Source organism: Silene latifolia, chromosome 7 (assembly GCF_048544455.1).
Source record: "Silene latifolia isolate original U9 population chromosome 7, ASM4854445v1, whole genome shotgun sequence".
In the NCBI taxonomy this organism is placed as follows: Eukaryota; Viridiplantae; Streptophyta; class Magnoliopsida; order Caryophyllales; family Caryophyllaceae; genus Silene; species Silene latifolia.
In genome coordinates, this window is record NC_133532.1 from 118,048,294 (window position 1) to 118,069,655 (window position 21,362).

At 41.5% G+C, this 21,362-nt stretch overlaps 1 protein-coding gene across 1 annotated transcript; it reads right to left on the reverse strand.

Moving 5' to 3' along the window:
* Positions 1-270: 270 nt before the first annotated feature.
* LOC141590591 (uncharacterized) lies at positions 271-915 on the reverse strand. The gene has a single exon (XM_074411166.1). It carries the CDS (start codon positions 913-915, stop codon positions 271-273), a length of 645 nt encoding a protein of 214 aa, XP_074267267.1.
* Between the last annotated feature and the right edge of the window lie 20,447 nt (positions 916-21,362).

A 21,362-nucleotide genomic window follows, 5' to 3' on the forward strand; every position in this document is an offset into this window, starting at 1 on the left:
GACATGAGACATGTATTTTAATGAAATATTTTTTTTTCACACAAAATTAATGATGTTGTTTTATATTTTTTTTTCATATCATGTCTTTTAACTACGACTTATCTTACAAATAACGGTTTTTTATCACCAAAAAACTAGAGGTAAATCTTTTTTTTTGGGAAAGGTTAAGTATATTAATCATCAAGAGGACAAAAGAATTAGGCAGTTTTTACAAGCTGACTTATAAGGATGTACAAAAGAATAGGCAAACAAAAAGATTATACAAACACACTAAAGAAGCTGAAACCATGCTCTATCCCTTGCCAGTAAAGCACTATCATTCATCTTCAGGAAACGAGCTTTGACATCAGCGAGGATGTGCTTGACAATCATCTTAGGACTTCTCACAACCTGCTCCTTCCAAGCCTCATTGCGAACTCTCCACAGCCAGTATAGTAAAGAAACATGACAAGATCCAACATACTTCCTTTGCAATTTAGTAACTCTTCCAGAGGAATACCAAGTCACCAAATCATTGAGCCTGAAGGTAATCTGAAGTTGATGTTGCAACAAATTCACACAAGCTTTAGCATAAGCACACTCATATAGCAAATGAGAATGACTTTCTGAATGAAGCTGACAGACTGGACAAAGAGCATCAGTCAACAGGTTCATTCTGAAAAGCCTATCTCTAGTAGGCAGTCTTTCGTGCATAAACTCCCAACAAATGAAAGAGCATTTTGGAATATTGAGAGAATTCCAACATAAAAACCTCCAAGGAACCTTAGCCTGAGCCTCTCTCAACCAGTCATACCCATCTACAACATTGTACTGAATGTCCTTACCCATCCATTTATGACCAACATAGGCTTGCTTAAAGATGTTCATAATATGAGTAATCTTTTTCCATGACCAACTACCGTCTGCAGGAGCCATGTAATCAGTCCATTCAACATTTTTCATATAAACATGATTAACCCATCGAACCCATAAATGATCTTTTTTATTAGCAAGCCACCACACATATTTTCCTAAGAGAGCTTTATTCCAGATTTTAATATCATGTATACTAGAGGTAAATCTTAAATAAGAAGTTATATTGTCAAAATTGGAAAGAAAATAAAGGATCATATCAAAATAGGGGAATCATTTTAGACGAGAAAATTTAATGCATTTTCTATTCTTTTAGTATATATAGAGACTTTCTTATTACTCGAATAAGAAGTTGTATGCTTGTATGAGTTGTATCCAGTATCACAAAGTACTCTTAACATACGTAATATATTCTGTCAAATTGTCAATTACTTCTCAGTTTGGGTGATCAGACGAAGGCTTTCTAAAAATGGAAGATGCTACGGTTACACTCACTGTATAGAATCTTTTATACACCACCAATAAAACTTCAACATGTGGCGGAATCTATTTTTCAATTGTAGAAACAATAATTTTCAATATGGAGGGAAATTATTAGAGATTTTATTAGTTTTCAAATTATAAAATTATTATTTTTACCAAAATCTTATCCCATCTTTTATTTTTTCAAAAAAAAAAAACAAGCAATATGTTATATGTGTACTGCGTTGTATGCGTGGACGATCCAACCTTCCCCTCCCCTACCACCATTCTTCAACATCTCCCTATCACCAACCACCTTTAGCCACCCATTCAACCCTACAACAGCCACTACCACGCCGACCACCGGCCACCTGCACGCCTTCCCCGTCACGAACTAATAACGTCGATTAATGACGTCAATGGTTCGATTTGCTTTGCTTGAATAACGTCAATGACTCGATAAGGTTGTTGGCGCGAATTGAAGATGACATTTGGGGTGGTTTGCACGGTAAGGGCGGCTTATGGGGTGGGAGGGGATGAACATGTGGTGGACGGCGTAAGATTCAATCGGTTTTGCCATTTGGTGGAGGTGAGGAGGTTGGTGCGTCGGCGGGGGTAGGGGGTTTCACGTTAGTGGCCAGAGGCGTTCGACGGTGTGAGGTGTCGCCGCCACTGTAGGTGATCGATCGGCGGGGGAGGAGGTAGTAGTGGTGGCTGAGATTGGGGTTGAGTTCCTTGTACCACCTTGTTAGAGTAGAAAAAACAAAAAATAGGAAAGAATTAGATCTTACCAAAACTGAAAAATTATGGTATAAAAGAAATTAATATATTTGGAAAACATCTCGACAACCTATTTGGAAAACAAATTATTATAAGAAAAGAGTTTTGAATAAAACTCAAACGATGAATGTATTATCACATATGTAAAATTGATACCATATCAATTACTACATAATGTATAATTCATTTTTAATCTTGTATATAGTTGATCATCTCAATTCAAATTGAAATGACATGACTTGTCATGCTTAGCCTACGAAAAAGGCCTTCGTTAGTAAGTCTTAGCAATACTTTGCACTTTCCTAACCTTACTATTGTAATACCCACAATGTTTAAGGACCCTTTTGACCGACCCTTTGACAACGGGAGACCTTAAGAGGGGATATGTGAGAGGTTAAGTGAAGATGAGTGTCTTACGAGAGTGGTTGCTCGACCTAGTAGGGACTACTCGATCGAGTAGTGTGAATACTCGACCGAGTAGAGCTTACTCGTCCGAGTATGGGAGTACTGGACCGAGTATAGCTGCTGTTGTCGCGTTATTATAACAAGTCTCATTTATTTTTCGACGGTTCCTTATCACTATAACCCTAATTTACCTCTATCTCACCCATCACCCACATCTCCCTACACTCTCACTTAGCCTAGACCTTAACCATGGAAGGGGACGGGTTTACATAAGAAGGATGCGCGCGAGGATGTCGTCTTTGTCACCGTCTGTCGGTGTCACTAGGTAAGTCACTGTTTCGTTGTCCTTTTGGTAGATTATTGGGGTAGTCTTGTAATAGGATGTGGTTAAAATTGTAGGATGTGTCGCGGAGTCTTGCTTGGCCGTTTGTGGATGCATTTTCATGGTGGATGATAAGGTAGGGTTTCCCTACTCAGTCCCTGTTTAATTTATTTGAGATTATGTTGTTTTGCGTACGATTGTTTGTCTGCTGATCATCGTTGGAGTGTTGGTGCGGTGTTGGTATGGTGATTGTGTTGGTGTTGTGGTGATTGTGGTGGAGTCACTTGCGGGAGTGGCTTCACACCCTAGTTCACCCTCCGTGGAATCCGTCACGGGAGGGGATGTGCACATTAAGGGACAAGGATATCGCTCGTTGATGAGCGAGACTTAGGTGGGGATTGGCTGCGGTCTCCCACTGGCGGCGAGGATTACCTGTTGCGATGGGTAATCTGGCAGGGCTACATACTTCGGTGTATAGTCGGTTTCTGTATGAGATCGGGAGACCGGAGGAGGAGGATGACCAGCTGGTTACTTATTGTACTTGTCTTAACTTAATTGTTCAGTAACTGACCCCGTGTTGTGTTTTCAAAACTGTGGTGATCCATTCGGGGATGGTGAGCAGTTGGTTTAGCAGATACAGTTGGTCTGTTTGCTGATGGGTTTGGAGGGATTCGAGTCACCACGCTACCAGAATAGATGCCTTGACGCATGAGTTCTATTATAGTCATGGCTATCATTTTTGTATCACGTTGTATAGTTTGGTTGTGAAGACTTAAAGTATTATAATGTAAACGTTCTTTCATTGTCTATTTGATCTACTACCTCGGGTGACCGAGATGGTAACACCTCCATACACTGGGATGGTCCTTGGTAAGACGTCCTGGTGTGCGGGGGTGTTACAGTAAGTATTTATGCTTTATTTATTTTTCATCTCCTTTATTTTATTTATTTATTCATTCATTTATCGGCTGTAATTATCCCGTTCCCCCGTATATATAATGCTGGTGTATGCTGGAGGACAATGAGGGCATTGTCCGTTTTGGTTTGGGGAGGGTATTGCATACTTTGAGTCTGCATTTGCATTTGTTTTGCATTCACGTTTATTTTTCTGCTTGCATTGTATTTTTATTTCAAAAAAAAACATAAAAAAAATAGAAAATTTCGAAAATAGAAAAACTATAATATAACGTTTCATTTTGCATATAGGTCGAGTCGGAACGGTAGATTTCCATCATGATATTGCACTGTAACTTGTCTTTTCACTTAAGCCTTGCATCAGATTGATAGTTATTAGCTGTGTCATGCGCATAGTCTACGAGTTAGTGTCAAAAATATAGCTGAACATATAGACTTGACCTGAAAAAATTGGCAAATTACTTTAAAATTTCTAAGTTATTAGAGCCGTATAACTGGTGTCATTTATGACCAGTTCATGTAGGAATTTGAGAGTAGTACACTCCTTGCATACCATTGTAACACCCCCTCATACCAAGGCACCTTACCAGGACCACCCTAGCATGAAAGAATGTTACCCTCTCGGTTGCCCGAGGTTAGTATATATCAAAAGCGTCTGTCCCAAACACATTTATTAAAAGTACTGTAAATATAAATGGTTACAATAATCCCAAATCCAACAAAAGTGAATCCAAATGTTAACAACTACATAATCATAAATTAAGACTCACAACTATGATACTACAACTGGTGTGACGACTCTCTCATGACCGCCCAAGCTCACAACACAATCACAATCATCACCATACCACAACATCACATCCACCATCACAACACCGACACTCCGATGATCAGCAGATAACAACAATTACAATGCTAACACATCTTAAATCAACAAACAGAGACTGAGTAGGGAAACCCTACCTTAGCAACAGTCAGTAACGATGGAAACAATACTATAACGGCTCCTCTATGAAGTCTTCGCCTAAACAACAATCACATAACGCAATTACACATTGCATAATCCCATTTCCCCCAAATTCATAAATAAAGCAAACCCTAGAATTGACCATTAACAACATAGGGATAAGACTTACCGGCGAAAGAACGAAAGACTGAATGCGATCACTACGATGTCCACACACACAGAGGAGAGATTTGGGAGTGATTAGGATGTCGTAAGTATGATTAGGGTTGCAAATGATGTTTAGAAACTGTTTTATCGAATAAATAATCCCTAAACACTCCCGCATCAAACCCCTGAAATATTACTCGCCAGACCGGATACTCGGTCGAGTATAGAGTATACTCGGCCGAGTATCCTCTACTCGGTCGAGTATTCATCATACTTGGCCGAGTATTCCTCGGCAGTAGCCAAACATACTACACTATCTACATTACTCGGCCGAGTAGGCTCTACTCGGTCGAGTACTAGCCTAAGGAATTCCGTAGTATTACAACCATGTTCATCGTTTTGCACTTTCATGAAATTTGATTGCTTTTTGCTTGCATACATTGGGTTTATAGTCGGTGTCACATGCATGGTGGTGCTTGCAATTTTTCCATTTCTTTCATATTCACCCATTTAGCTCCACATTAGCCAAACTTAGCCTTTTGACCCATTAACTACACCCAAATTAAGCCTGCCTGTCAAGCTAGTTTAGTATATTTCTGCGGTATATTTTCGATTGATGCAAGTTGGCTCGTTCTATTTCGTATGGAGTTGGTAGAAAAAGAAAAGAAAGGAGGATATGTTTGAATTGAAAAAAAAAGTTGTGAAAAAAAAAGAGAAAAGATGTGGGCAAGAAAATGAGAAAAGCATGAAAAAGGAAAAAAATAGTAAATAGACCGTGTAAAAAAGGGAAGTTTGTGACTGTCTTGCTCCTTTGTTTTATTTATATCTTTTTGAGGGGATTGTGTATTGGTTAGTGATTTTTGTGCCAAAGAAGGGCACTTGTGTTTGATTCCATAATCAGCTGAGAATTTGATTTGCTTAGTATGGTTCTGTTTAGGTGCTAGCTTGACGCTTTACCTCCACTTTATCCATAATTGTTCTGCCTTTTCTTACCTATAACCTCACTTTTTCATAACTATTGTAAGCCCTCGGTTGTGACGGACACTGTTTGGTTGGAATGTATGTATGGTGATTAGAATCGTCTATCATTTTAGTTGCATGCATGTTTATGTGGGTTATAGTCTAGGTGAGTGACTGTTTTCTCTTCTTCTCTTACACATTTATATTCACCCTTTGCTTCATGAGATAAGAGTGACCCGTGAGAGTCTGATTTTAAAGGTCTTGCAAGGTCGACAGTTTAGCTTACTTATAGGCATCATACAACTCGTTTGCGCTTGACTGTTGTAGATATAATTGTTAGTTTTGATTGCATTAAACAGTTTAAGTGGACAAGTTATAGCTAGCTCTGAGTTTTCTTATCCGTTCCATTAGTTTGCATTTAGTTTACTCGAGGACGAGTAAAGGTTCGGTTTGGGGAGATTTGATACGTGCAATTTGTATAGTCTTTTTAGCCTTCTATTGCACGCATTTCTGTGTCATTTTCATTGCCTTGTAGTGGAAAATGCCCCGAATTGGCTACTTTGGTTCGTTTTGTCTCATTTGCAGGAATGGACCTTAAAGTAGTAGAATCGTAACTTGTTCAGTCCTCTTTAGCATGCATTCTGAGGACATGAAGATTTAGAGCAGAGTGTTGTACCTCGGGAAGCGTGAAGGAGGTCCTTGGAAGCTAACCAAACGAAGTTGAGCTGTTTTCAGTGGCAAGTTACTCGATCGAGGTCTTTTGTGGTCGATCGAGTAGTTTTGGCAGAGCAAGGAGTTCGATCGAGTAATTTCTGTACTCGATCGAAATGTGATAATTTGAAGGTCTTCGATCGAGAGCTCCTTTTGTTCGATCGAAGGGTTTGGCTGAGGAATCACTTGATCGAGAGGAAGGAAATGCCTCGATCGAGTGGATTGCTTATTTACTCGGGATTTTTATTCCGTGCTTAGGTTTATTTTAGTTAATAATCTTCCCCCTATATAAGGGAAGATGTCATTAGGTTAATTATCACATCTTATCATACTTACTCTACTCTTAATTGCACTTAATTACTGCTGGAACTTTTCCTCTGCCTCTTTATTTTCCGGATCTGAACTTTGTAATCTTTCCCTTCTCTTTAATCTCAATTTAATTCTTTGCTTGCTCTTAATTTATTGTTCCCTTGTTTCGTTGTTCTTGTTCAATTGTTTATGCTTCATCCTTATCGTTCCTTTATTATGTCTTTTTTTAGCATATTCATTGTTGTTCTTGTTATTATCATCAATAGCATGAGTAGCTAAACTCCCTTATGTTAGGATTAGGGGAGCCATGGTAGTGAATTGACGATGTTGTAGCTAGGCTAGACGATTGATTGTGAGAACTATCTTATAACAATATAACTGTAATAATTTTAGTTGAGTGCACGCTTATAAACCCCTTTAATTTGGTTAAATTTAATCCTAGATCGGAAGATTGGAATGAACAGACCTGTTATGAACACTAGACTACCCTAATGAGGACATAAGTTAAGTTAAGTTGTAATCTAGGGTGGATAGCGGACCGGAAGGACCTTTCCCTTGCCCTTCTCACACTAGATCGTCTGAACTATTTATGACTGAGTTAGTGAACTATCATGGTGCACCGAAATCCTGACATATCTCTCTTTATCTGATCACACACTTTGTTTTTCTTGCCTTTATTGCTCTTTTCTTTATTTCTCTTGCCTTAATCTTCATTAGTTTAGAAATCAACTTTAAAACCCCCATTTGTTACTAGACAAACGTAATTAGCAGATAGATACATTAGCCTCCCTGTGAAAATCGACCCTACTTCCGCTAACTTCTGTTAGTTGTTCTAGGAAATTATTTTTCGTACTAAAACGACGGTATCAACTATTTAATATAAAATGGATATTTTTTTTATAATAAAGTAGTGATTACTTTTAAGTAATCAGACTGTAGCATGATCTTTTATAAGTAACTTGTGGTTGGCTTGAGCAATTCAAATCGATAAAATAAAAGAGGTTGTGAAAACGGAGTATTATAAGTAACTTGTGGTACACTTTTTTCACACCACAGTGCTAGAAGCCCTAAAAATATGAACAAATTTATCAGATAATGCCGAGATTGTGACAACACTTCAACCATATAGTACATAGTATTATACTTCCTATCCATACTTATCTAATTCGCTTATTCCCCAAATTCTAATTGTTTGAACACAAATTTTCATGTGTGTCGGACAATACTCGTCATAAGCTTGTGACGGGTCAAATAAAACTCACATGAGTAGATAAAGATAAAGTATTTATCTCCTTAGACACTTTAACTTTTGTCTTATCTATTCATTTGGGTGATATTTGATCCGGCACAAGCTTGTAACGAATATTATCCGTCACAAAGTAGACTTACTCTTGTTTAAAATGGCTGGCTAATCAATTATACATATCATGGTTAATTAAACCTTAACTATACTTAAGACTTTAGATTAATAATTAAAATATAACATTCATGATCTTAAACTAATTAATCCAAACTAGTAAAAACTTGAATACTGTAAATCTAAAATAGTTAAAACTTGAATATTAAAAAGGGTTAATTGATGGGAATAATCCCAACTATGCGTGTCCTTGTAGACACCTCGTTTCTGCACCTCCCGCAAACCACCCGGTGATGATTGGGCCGCATGTTTGATTCGCGGAACGATTTGTGACAGTTCGTAAGATTATCGTCAAGTGATTGCTCAAATATTAATGTCAACCTCTTAGTTGTCATCTACGTCCTGATACGGTCGTTTTGGCAGTAATTAGAGTATATTCGGAGTCTGGGTCAAAAACCGTCTCCATTTTCTGATAACTGTTAAATCCCGAGTCGGAATGTTCTGGAATGTTCCGGATATTTCTATTCCATATTTTACAAGTTTTATCTTTTGGCAAATAATATCCCGTAATATTCATGTTAAATATTAAGGAAGATCGAATTATTTCCATCCTACCATAACTCAAACGCGGAAATCTTTCTTCAGCAGGAGGAAACCTCCTGGGAATAGACGCAGCAGGTGCTGTGCCTCTTCCAAGAGACGCAGTTGCTGCTGCGCCTCTTCCCAGGCCCTTCTCTGCATGTTTTTCGTATCTTTTTCATATCTTTCCGAGATTCACTTCCAAAGAGTCTCCGAAACCCTAATTCCTCCACGTGATTAGTATAAATAGGAGCCTTCGCTCCTCATATTTCTCACGCGAGTGTCCGCCCTTCTCTTCTCCCTTTGCATTCTAGACTTTGTTCTTACTAATTGGCGCCTACGTGCTTGAACATTCGACCATGTAAGCTCGGATCCTTCCGGGTACCAGCCTCTCCGTTGCATGACCGACCAATTTGACCAACTACACCAATAATCAATCTATTTAATCAATCAACTTAATCGTTTTCCTCTTACGAGGGCACTTTCTTTGCATTCGCGTCGAGCATCACTAATCGATATCTTAGTCCTTCTCATTTCGTCAACATGTAAGTCTGAGGGTGTATAATCCTTATTTTATTTATTGTATTTAATTATCGTATCAATTGTAAGGTTTACGTCGAAAATATTCCATTAAAACCGATTTCTAAAACCGCCTTTAAAAACCTCTTTTTACGGATTTTCAGAAGACTAACAGTCGAGAAAAGACGCAAAGCTCGCGCGCCTCTTGAAGGAGCGCGAGTTCTCGCCGCGCCTCTTCGTGAGGCCGCGCAGATTCTCGCTTCTTTTCTTCTTCTTCGTCCTCTCGTAAATTTCGTCTTGCTTTTGTTTATTTTGTTTGCTTGATTAATTCTTCGTTCACATGGTAGTTTAATAATTCATATGTATATAATTCATCACTCATTCACATGTTTCATTCATCATAAATCCGACCTTAGATCCCGAATAATCAATGTTCGCGGGTTTTCGTCATAAATTCAATCCGGGTTGTAGAAATTCAATTCGTTCATATTGAGTTTCTGGAATTCATTCTTTGATATATTTGCATCTGTCAATTGTTATGTTCATCATTAGTTCATCGTATCCATCATGTTTAGTCTAATTAATTTGTTTAGTTAGTTTAATTCACTAATTAATCGTTCATTCATATAAACAATCCGTCTTAATTCCATCTCGTCCATGTTTACTGCTTTTATGACCATCATTCACATGTTAAACAACCTGTTAATCACTTTCATCCGACTAATTATTTTAATCCACCATTAAAATCATCAATCGACATTAACGGCTTGCAAATACGGCTTCACAGCCAGAACAAAGCCAAGAACAGACGCAGCGTCTGCTGCGCCTATTCCAAAGGACGCAGCTCTGCTGCGCCTGTTCCTGGCTGAGTTCTGTCCCTGAACCCCGTTTCTGCCTTGACGTAGTTTAATTAGCTTACGTATTAACTAACTATTATCCGTAATATCGCTAATTCCTGTTCGTTAATTCTTTTAATTTTCATTCTTTTATTTCTTTTTCTCAATTTATCCGTTTTAAGGGTATTTTCGACATAAATCGCCTTTCCAATGTAATTAATGTAATTTCCATTATTGTAATTTATCGTTATTGTATTTCTTTCATTGCTTGTATGTTTTCACATGTAAATCAATATTAAATCCTATTTCGACCCAATTGTTTGTTAAACTAATTGTCAACCGACTTAGCCTAATTCTCACATGTTAGGATTAAAACTTGGATGTTGCATTGCATGCATATAATCGACGATATATCAAGTACGAATAACTTCCCTAATCATTAGTAGAGGCCGCTATCGAGGCGGGCGGGATTAGGTGTTCGATCAAAAGAGCTTCCTAATACGTACCCTCACCCCTTACTCCAGATCTCCGTGAGCACCCGTGTTCATTGGCATCCACGAGAGTCATTCTAGACATAGAATGCTAAGGGTAACGATTGCTTAGTGTTCATGTCACTACTTTATGTCTTGACATGACATGAGGTATTCGAACGGTTCCAATTTCCCATAAAAATTGGTGGCGACTCCATACAAAATGCAAACGCTTGTCTCCGCTTCTCACCAAGCGCCCCCGTGGGCGGCCCGCTGTCCACAGTTTGGCGACTCCGCTGGGGATAATACACTTACGTGTAGCTAGGGTGAAACTCGAACAAGGTTAGGGAATAATTTGTACAAGACAATTGTCGGTTTTCATAACTCGGTCTTCCTAGATCGTTTAATTCGGCCTTCCTAGGCCCAACCCAACCCATTCGACCAATCGTCCCGTCTAAACGGTCCTAATTCTTATTTGGGCCTAAGGATGGATAGCGATTGACGTCATCCATACCATGATGCTTACTCTTGTTTGTGTCAAGGGCCTTCACTACTTGAGGAAATGGACTAGGAATCGGCCTTACTCTTGTTTGGCACGAGCCTCTCCACAGACTTCGGGTTTGATGGTTCGGTATGGCAACCTACCCTTTAAACCAAAACCTTTCTAAATGCACTCAGCATCCCGTTATAATGCTTGTATAAATGTGTAAACCCTACGTGATCACCATTTCTAAATAAAACCATGACGAATTTTCAAAAATCAAAATCCTTTTTTCAAACAATAATTTCGAAATAGGCCTTTAATTAGCGCAAAATCCAGTCAAAACTCCGTCCGTTTGTCGTGTCAAAATTCGGGCCACAAGCCCATTTCAAAACCTCACTTCGAGTCCACTCCTACAATTACACTACAGTTGACTAGGACACACATTTTCAAAGACCTTGTCTCTCTTCAAAACTCACTCAACACAAGTGGCACACACCCACTTCACGAGTCAAAACTTTTCTTCTTTTAGCAAGTGTGATAGAATGGTCGATCGTGTTTTGATTCGTCGCCGATCTCTTATCCAGTTTCCAAGATGCCCGGATCAAGTTGATACGTGCCTAATGTATAGTCTTTTTGGCCTATTTCAGCACGTATTTCTATGCTTTTCTATACTATTTTTATGGTATTTTGCCCCGAATTGGCTACTTTGGTGTATTTTATCCTTTTTGTAGGAATGATCGCGAAAGTAGTGGAACCATATTCTTTTCCGTCCTTTTTGCATGCATTTAGAGGAGACGGGATTGTCCCAGAGTGAGATGTTGCACTTGGAAGTGTCGTTGCACGCATTACGAGGCATTTGGGTGAAGACGTGAGCTGAATTGAAGATACAAGTGCTTGATCGAGCTGTTTGGTGGTCGATCGAGTGGTTCCTAAGCTCCCCAAGGCTCGATCGAGCTATTCCTTACTCGATCGAGTAAGATGCACATGACCAAGTCCTCGATCGAGTACCCTGCTGGTCGATCGAGGGACTTCTGCTGAGATATTGGTCGATCGAGTGGTTTAATCCACTCGATCGAGAGGTTTTCGACATTATGGGCTTTAATCAGTCCGTGTTTTATTTTTTCCGCATAAACACTTTGTGTTTTGGCTATTTAACCTATGATTTACTAGGTTATTAGTCATTCCTTTATCATCTCTTTTACTATCTAAGTTTTCATATTAGAAAACCACTGTTACTTCCTACGTTACTTTTACTTTCGACTGCTACTCTTAATTTCGGGATTGCTTCATTGGATTTCGAGTTCTTTACGCCAGAATTTGCTTGGATTGTAATTCCCTCTCTTCTTTCAATAATAATTAACCTTTCCGTTGCATTAATTTCTTGTTGCCCTTATTTATTCTTTTGCCCTAGTTTATTTATTATTGCGCTTTATTATTATTTCATTATGTCTTCTGCTGGAAATTTATCTGCTGTTAGATTAGTTATGAGCATGAGTAGCTAAAACCCCCTTCATGTTGGGATTAGGGAATCTGCGGTAGAATAATGACGACGTAGCGAATGAATTGGACGAATTGATTAAGAGACTCTGTCACTATAGCAATTTAACTGTAATTCCCGACTTAGTTGAGTGCACGCTTCTATGTCACCCATTAAACTGGCTACAATTAATCCTGGATCGAAAGATTGGACTAAATAGGCCTGCTATAAACAGTGGACTACCCTAATGAGGACGAAAGTTAAGTTAGTGGTATTTTAGGGTGGGAAGTGGACCGAAAGGACCTTCTAATATCCGTCTCGCATTAGTTCGTCTGAGTCATTTACTGCTAAGTTGTTGAACTACCGTAGTGAACCGAATTCCCGACATGTCCCCCTCTTATTGATAGTTTTAATTCACTTTCCTGCTTTACTGCCCTCTGCTTTATTTCTCTTTCCTTTCAACTCCGTAGTTTAGAAACCAAAAATTCAATCAACACCAATTGTTACCATAGGATTAGAAATAGATAGCTGTAGTTGCATTACCTCCCTGTGGATTCGATACTCGACTGCCTCTACTACATTTTTAGTTGAGACCGTTAGGTTTTATTTTTGACAGGTACGCGACAGACGTGTCAAATTTTGGCGCCGTTGCCGGGGAGGCAATTGTTCAATTTACTAGCTGTTTTATTTTTAATTCTTCTTTCAGTTTAAGGGACACCCGTCCCTTGGACTATTCTTATTTTCTGTTGTAGTTTCTTCTTATGCGCAGATCGCAGGGTGGTCCACTACTACCGTTCGATCCAGAGATTGAAAGATCTTTGCACGTAAAGAGGAGACTGTTTCAAGATCAACAGGCAGAGGAAGAGCCTAGTTCTCGTGGTAGCTTTTACGAGAACGAGCTTTTCGAAGACAATCCACCGTCTTCTCCAGTTTCCAATTCATCAGTTGAATCTATCACTTTCCCAGATTTTCCCGAAATGGCTGAGGAAGCAACCATTGCTAGCCACTCCGAGCCCACGGCTGACAATCTCTATAAAGGGTTCGAATTACCGGGAGATGCTAGGAAGTTCGAGCCAAAGCCTGCGTACATCAATATGGTCGAGAAAAATCAGTTTGGGAGCTGCAGAATCGAAGATGCAGCTCAAAGACATGGAGACCTTTATTGATTATCACGCTCCATACCCCCCCACCTACCGGCGTGACAGCTGATCAGATAAAAGAAACCATGTTCATCTTCTCACTCCGCGATGCTGCAAGGGAGTGGTACAGGGATTTAGACCGAGCTGCCCACGGCATAACGGATTGGAATACGCTAGCATTAGCGTTCTATAAAAAGTATTTCTCTGCTTCGAGAACCATCGCCATTAGAGCTCAGATAACAAGTTTCAAACAAGGGCCTGACGAAAACTTTCACGAGGCATGGCTTCGATTTAAGAAACTGGTGCGGACCATACCGCATCATGGTTTCGAAAAATGGAGTTTGTGCAACCATTTTTACAACGGTTTATATGATGATCAGAGGGCCATTTTAGATGCTGCAGCCAACGGTCGATTTGCTGACAACTTGGGAGCGACCAAGGGATAGAAAATCATAGATGATTTAGCCACTCATAGGGCTGAATATGGGAATTCAAGAGGAAACCAAAGGAGAGCCGCTGAATCCTCTTCAGTAGCCGCATTAGAAGCCCTTACCGCGAGGTTCGACAAGTATGAACTGGGGGGAGCTCTCAAGGGAGGAATGTACCATGTTAAATCGTGTGAGACGGTCCCTTCGTAAATGCATACAAGGTGTGGGGTAGATGGACATGTCGCTGATTATTGTCCTAGTCCTTATGAGCAATGTGCTGCCTTTCAACATTACAGGCAAAACAACACTCACTACGAGCCGAATATCCACCCCAATTTGAGGTGGAGTAACCAGAACGTGCTCAACCCCACCGTCCCTCCAAATCAGCCGCAACAGCCCTATATTCCTCCACACCAGAAGCAACAAGGCTATCAGAAGCCTCCGTCTTTCAACCCTCCTAACCAAGGTGCTTCGTCATCTAGTGGGGTGAGTGAGATAGGTGAGTTAAAGTCCATGATGCAGTCCATTGCAAAGCAATTACAACAGAAGGACACGGCATTCAAGGCACTTGAGACTCAAGTTGCCCAACTGGCTGAAAATCAATCTTCAAGGAAACCCGGTCATTTACCGACTCAAAATGACAAGAACCCTAATGAGACGGTACATCTGATAGAGTTGAGAAGCGGTCTCTCTTATGAAGGACCAGAAGTACAGAAATCAGACCCGAGGGAAGTCAGAATTTATGATGGACGGTGTTCATCAAGAAAAAGGGCTCACGACAAAACAGCTACTCGATCGACTGAAGGCTGGTGTTCGATCGAGTGGAATTGGTGAGGAAAGCCCTCGATCGAGTAGTCTTTCTTCTCGATCGAGTGAACAGGAAGCTGAAGAAGGTCGATCGAGTGGGAATGTTGCTCGATCGACTGAAGTTGCTGAAGAAAGTGCTCGATCGAGTGAGAATGATACTCGATCGAGTGATATTGATGACGGGAAGCTTATACAAGAGCCTGCTAGTGCTCATTTAAGCGAGAAATCACCGGAAAGACCCCGTTCGAGAGGTAAGAAGCGTCCAAAGGATACCGAACTCGCTCCGGAAGACACTTTGGAAGCGAGAAACAAGGGGCTCGAGATACCAATTACGGTTCCCTTCCCGAGGCGGCTGCAGAATACCAAGGTAAATCAACAATTTGGTAAATTTGTTGAACTTTTGAAAAGCTTGGAAGTTTCCGTGCCGTTCACTGAATTGCTGACTAAGGTACCCTCTTATTTACGATTTATGAAAGAGATTTTAGAACGTAAGAGGACCATAAATGATAATTAGACCGTAGCTTTGACTGAGGTGGGGTCAGCCCTATTTCAAAATAAGTTACCCCCTAAGCAATCAGACCCGGGTAGTTTTTCGATTCCGTGTCACATCGGTATGCAGTTGATTGATAATGCACTATGCGATTTAGGCGCTAGTGTAAGTGTTTTACCTCTGTCTCTAGCTAAGAGACTTGGTGTGACAAAGCTGAGTTGCACCAACATGACTGTCCAGATGGCCGACCGTAGTTTATCACGGCCACTAGGTGTGTAGAGAAGACGTACTGTTCAGATCGGGAAGTTCTTTATTCCCGTTGATTTTGTCGTCTTAGATATCCCCGAAGATGTGCACACCCCTATCATTTTAGGGAGACCATTTTTGTCCACCGCCGTGCGGTGATAGACGTCGGGGGAAGACTTTGACCTTTCGGGTAGGGGATGAGGAGCGACTTTTCATCACCCAAGTTCCGGAGGGCTCCCATGCAAGCTCAGCCTTGCAATGCCCTCTCTTCTGTTGACCCTATTATTGACACTCCAGATGAAAATTTGGAGAATATTGCTGTTTTTGCTAACCCTCCGTCTCATACTGAGAGCAAAAAGGAGGAAAATTCGTCTGTTTTCCTTACTGCAGGTACAGATGAAGGCAAGAAGGGAGTTGTCAAGGGACAGGGTGCAACCACTATCAATCAAGCTGGAGCCAAGGATGCCAAAGAAGATGACAGAGGGGCGAGGACGAAGACAGTTCGAACCTACATAGATTGGAACTATGTTCCTCCTCCTCTTGCAAACAGTAATTCAAGCTCATGGAAATCAAAGAGGACGGTCGATCGTCAAGTGACGTCCTCCAGTCAGAAGCCCACGAAGGGGCTACTGAAAGCTGATGGGAATTAAACGGGGAAATGCCCCGTGTAACAACTTGTAATAGACATTTGTTTGAATTTCTTTCGAATTTCTTATTTACGTTTTTAATTAGGACAATTAGTTTAGACAATCCTTTAGTTTAGACTAAGACTATAGACTGCGTTTTCTGCGTATTTGGTATTTTGGGATGTGTTTGGATATGTTTTACGCAGGTTTGGGGAAGATTCACGCAATTCGAGGAAGAAGGGACGAAATTCAAAGAGTCTACACGAGGAAGTCCTCGATCGAGTATTTTTTGTACTCGATCGAGTGGAAACTGGGTCGATCGAGCCGTCTGGTTACTCGATCGAGAAAGGCCAAAGAGGAACAGGTCGATCGAGGGGATATCTACTCGATCGAGCAGAGGGATATCAAAAGTCCTCGATCGAGTGATTTAAAAACCACTCGATCGAGTGGTATGAAGTGGACGGGAGTTTTCTATACTTAACTCCTTATTTCAGTTTTCATTTCTATTTTATCCCTAATTTCTTCTAACCCCTTCCTAATTGCGATTCCTATCTCCCCCAAATCCCCATTTCTTGCCCAAAATTATCAAATCCATCACCTACATTCTATTGCTAGCTAATTAATCTTCAATAACCCCTTATTTTCCCCCTCTTTTGTGCTCGTTTTCGCGGTTTTTAAAGGGGATTAGGGTTTGCGGTTTTCAATCGAAAATCCGCCTTTGTTGATTATTTTTTGAAGTTTAATTGCTTATTGTAGGATAATCATCATCAAGTAAGTGTTCCTTTCATACTCTTTGCATTTTCTCTTGATTTAATTAGAATTTCTTGAGGTGATTTGAATTAGGGTTCGAAAATCCATGTCTAGTCGATTTTATTTCGATTTAATTGTGTTTATATACCCTTAAATAGCTTGTTGATGATCTTTTCGCAATTCCTCACTGTTTTTGCATGTTTAATTCGAATTTTGCGCGAGATTCCGCGATTAGGGCTTCTCAGTCGAAAAATTTCGACTGTTAGACGGTCGTTTTGCTGCCATGCTTTGTTATTTGCAGTTATCGCCTACTTGTTACTGCCGTTAACTGTTTTTCCGTCCCCTATCGCCATTACATGCTATGAATCATTGGGAATCTTGTTTTGTGAGTTGGAATTTTCGACTGCTAGGAGTCTTACGTGCTCCCTTATATGGTTTCATGTTGTGTTTGTCTCCTTTAGCAGTCACTATTTTGTCATTTTACCACCACTCACATGCTACCTTTCGAATTTATTGAGGATTGTTGGGTTTTGCATTCTGGAAGTCGATTTTTTCGACTAATAGGGCCATTCTTTTTGCTGTCACATGCTGGTTAACGCTTCATTTTAGCCACGGTTAGCAGCTATCTTCTCTTATCATGCCCTTGATACTTTGCAGGATGGATACTAGTTCTCTCCGCCTTCTGCGAGTTCATCCTCCATCCATCCGTGACCGAGCGGTGGTCCCCCTCTGTTGCCACTAGCTCCGCCTTGGTCACCACTGCAAAGCACTGGGATTCTACTTGTCTCAGCTGCAGGGACAGTGTACGCCGCAGCCAGCTCAGCCGGGAGCTCAGTTCAGGTTACACCGGCCACTACTCCTACCAGGCCCTTCTCCCTGCTGGACTGCGGATTCACCCCTCGGTTCCCGACGCCTGGTTTGCTGCCACCGAGGCCACATCAGCAGGCTAGCCAGCTAGCCATCACTGCCAGCCCTTCTGAGGCTGTTGTTGCGGGAGAGGGCACTCTCACACCTTTACCAAAGATGCCCACGATACGTTTCACTTCAGAGGCTCACCGGACTCAGTTAGCCGCTTTACTTCGTTGCCCTCTCTCCCCCACCCGTTTCCTTGCGCGGACCGACCTAGAGACCTTAGGCATTTATGAGGAGGTCTGTAGTTTGTTGAACGGGACGGGTATGTCGGGTCTGATTACCATGCAGGAGGCTACTATTCGTACCTCTACTTACGAGTTTTTTAGCTCCTATTCTTTTGACACCGATTCGTACGATGCTGACCACTCCAGTTCTTGCATTCACTTTCGACTCCGCAATGAGTCGCACCACTGGACTTTGGCCAGGTTTGGGCAGGTTTTAGGCCTAGTTAGTGACGGTCCCACCGCCCCACCTCGAGACCTCCTTCAGCCACTTTGGGCTGCTCTTTCTCACACCCCCTTCAACACACGGAAGGGAGCTCATGTTCACTTACCTGCGCCCCGTTATTACTTGCGTCTGATAGGAGAGACCATCTTTGGGCGACCTGAGCCCAATAACATGACCAACACTGAGCTAGCGATTCTCGCGGGGTACCTCAACATTGACTACGGTACCCCGTTTGTTCTAAACATTGCCTATCTAGTAGCTCAGCATTGGAACGGAATTGGGACTCGGGTCACGACCGCTGTTGTCTGTGGCGGGCTAGTTACTAGGATTGCCCGCCACCTTTACCCCACTGAGCCTGGCCTCACTGCACCTGATAGGATGGTTTACCTTGACCTGGGTGCCATGGCTGACTTCGCCTGGTTCCCAAAGGCGAAGGGGAGCGCGAGGACGTGGAAGATCTGTGGTTCCACGTCTGTTACATTACCGTGCTCTACCCTTCCCCCACTCTTACCGCTCCCGTCTGCTGCTGAGGGAGCGAGGCCACCTCCACCTACCTACCACCTCACCCTTACCCCTACTTCTTCTTCTAGGAAGAGGAAGCGGGAGGCCGGAGCATCTTCTAGCTCTCAGGCTCAGACCCAGGCCCAGGCTGGACCGACCCCCACGCCTACGCCTACACCCACACAGACTCCTACTCCACCTCCACTTGACCCTCCTTCTGGTTCGGCTTTGCCGGCCAATTTTGTTTGCCCTCCTGTTTTAGGGGCGCCCGAGGTCATGGACCAAGGGCGTCGTGATGCCTTGCTTTTGGATATGTGCAGGTACATTACTGAGATGCGTCGGGATATGGCTTTGGCCGTATTCCCGCTCTACGAGTACCATATCCGAGCCGGCCGACCGATTCCAGAGGGGTGGCCGCATCCCTCCTTCTACCGATACCCAGCGGACGGGTACCCTCCACTTCCTTCTGACACAGAGGAGGAGGAGGAGGAGACAGCGGTAGCACGAGAGGTGCGGTTGCGGGCTGAGCAGGCGGCACGGTCAGCTGCCAGAGAGGAGGCGAGTGACCCTCCGTTCGTACCCGGTCCGGAGGATCAGCCTGGAGATGACGACTGAGTCTCCCCCTTGTTTGTTGCTGGTTTGGGGAGACCGTTTTGTTGAGTCGGAGTACCTGGGAGACGGCGGTGCCGACGACGAGTAGTAGCTTTGGTCTACTCACTTCCCGTTTTCGGCTAGTTTGGGGAAGTTCGTGTTTTGTATGTTTTCTTACCCTTTTATTTTGTCTCCTTTATTTTTCTTTTATTGGTTGTATACTCCCATCCCATTTTTCTGCTTTGGTGTATCTTTGGAGGACAACGAGGGCGTTGTCCGTTTTGTTTTGGGGAGGGTATTGCATCCTTTGAGTCTGCATTCGCATTTGTTTTGCATTCACGTTTAATTTTTCAGTTTGCATTTGTTGTTTATTTTCATAAAAATCAAAAATCCAAAAAAATTAGAAAATGTCAAAATTCAAAAAAATTTCGTTTATTTTGCATTTAGGTTGAGTCGGAACGGTAGATTCCCATGATGACAATGCGCTATAACTTGTCATATTACCTGAGCCTTGCACTTTATTGATGGTTTTTAGCTTTGTCATACGCATAGTCTACGAATTTCTGTTCAAATAATAGCTGACTGTTTAGACTTGACCTATAAACTGGCAAACTACTTAAAAATTCTGAGTTTTAGAGCCATAACTGGTGACATTCATGACCAGTTCTTTAGGAATTTTGAGAGTAGTACTCCTTGCATAGCATGTTTGTCTCATTTGCACATTTATGACATTCAATTTCTCGTCAAATGCACATATTCGGGTTGTGGTTGGTGTCACATGCAGGGAGGGTCTTGCAATTTCCCCTTTCTTTATATCTTCACCCATTTAGCTCCACTTTAGCCAAAACTTGCCTTTTTGACCCATTAGCTACATTCCAAACTAAGCCTGCCTAGTCAAGCTAGTTAGTTTGTCCTCTTGTGGTATGTTTTCCATTGCAGTTTGGTCTGTCATTCTTGTTGGAGTTGGTGTCTGTATTAAAAAAAAAGGAGGAAAGAAAGAAAGAAAAAAGAGTATTGAAAAAGAAAAAAAAAAGGAAAATGAAAAAGAAAAATGAAAAACAGAAAAAAAAAAAAAAAGAGCTGGAACGAAAAGAAAAAGAAAGAGAAATTGTGTAAAAAGTTGTCCCCTCTTGTCAGAGTTGAGAAGATGTTCGAAAATGTACAATCGACAAGAGGGTTGGTTGTTTCAGTTAGTTGTTTCAGACGATGTGTTTAAAAAAGGGAATTTTGTGACCGTCTGACTCCTCCACTCTTATTCTATATTTTTTTGAGGAGATTGTGCTTTGAGTCTAGTGAGTTTTGTGCCAAGGAAAGGCACCTGTGTTTAGTCTTTCAGTCAGTTGAGATCCGGATGGTTTATTGTGGTCCTGTTAGGAACTAGCTTGACGCTTTTACCTCCACATTTCCATAACTTGTTTTGCCTTTTCTCACCTGAACCTCACTATTCCCATATTATTTGCATACCCTCGGCTGTGACGGACATTGTTGGTTGGAATTTGTGCATTAGTACTTGAATTGTCTTTCATTTTTATTGCATGCATGCTATGTAGGTCGCAGTTAGGTGAGTGACTGTCTTTTCTCCTCTCTTTTACATATTACATTTGCCCTTTGCTTCATGAGAGAAGAGTGACCACGTGAGAGTCCAGTTTTGTTGGTCTTGCAAGGTCGATAGGTCAGCTTTATTTCTGAACAGCTTATAATTCGTTTGCGTATTGACTGCTTAGCTTTAACCGTTGATTTTCGTTGCATTAAACTGGTTCAAGTAGACAAGTTGAGCTAGCTCTGAGTTATCATTTCCCTTCCATTAGTTTAGTTTTGAGTTTACTCGAGGGCGAGTAAAGGTTTGGTTTGGGGAGATTTGATATGTGCCTAA

What these genes read in the sequence shown, in the direction of transcription:
- LOC141590591 (XM_074411166.1), bottom strand. Translation starts at nt 915, where the DNA reads ATGGCTCCTGCAGACGGTAGTTGGTCATGGAAAAAGATTACTCATATT.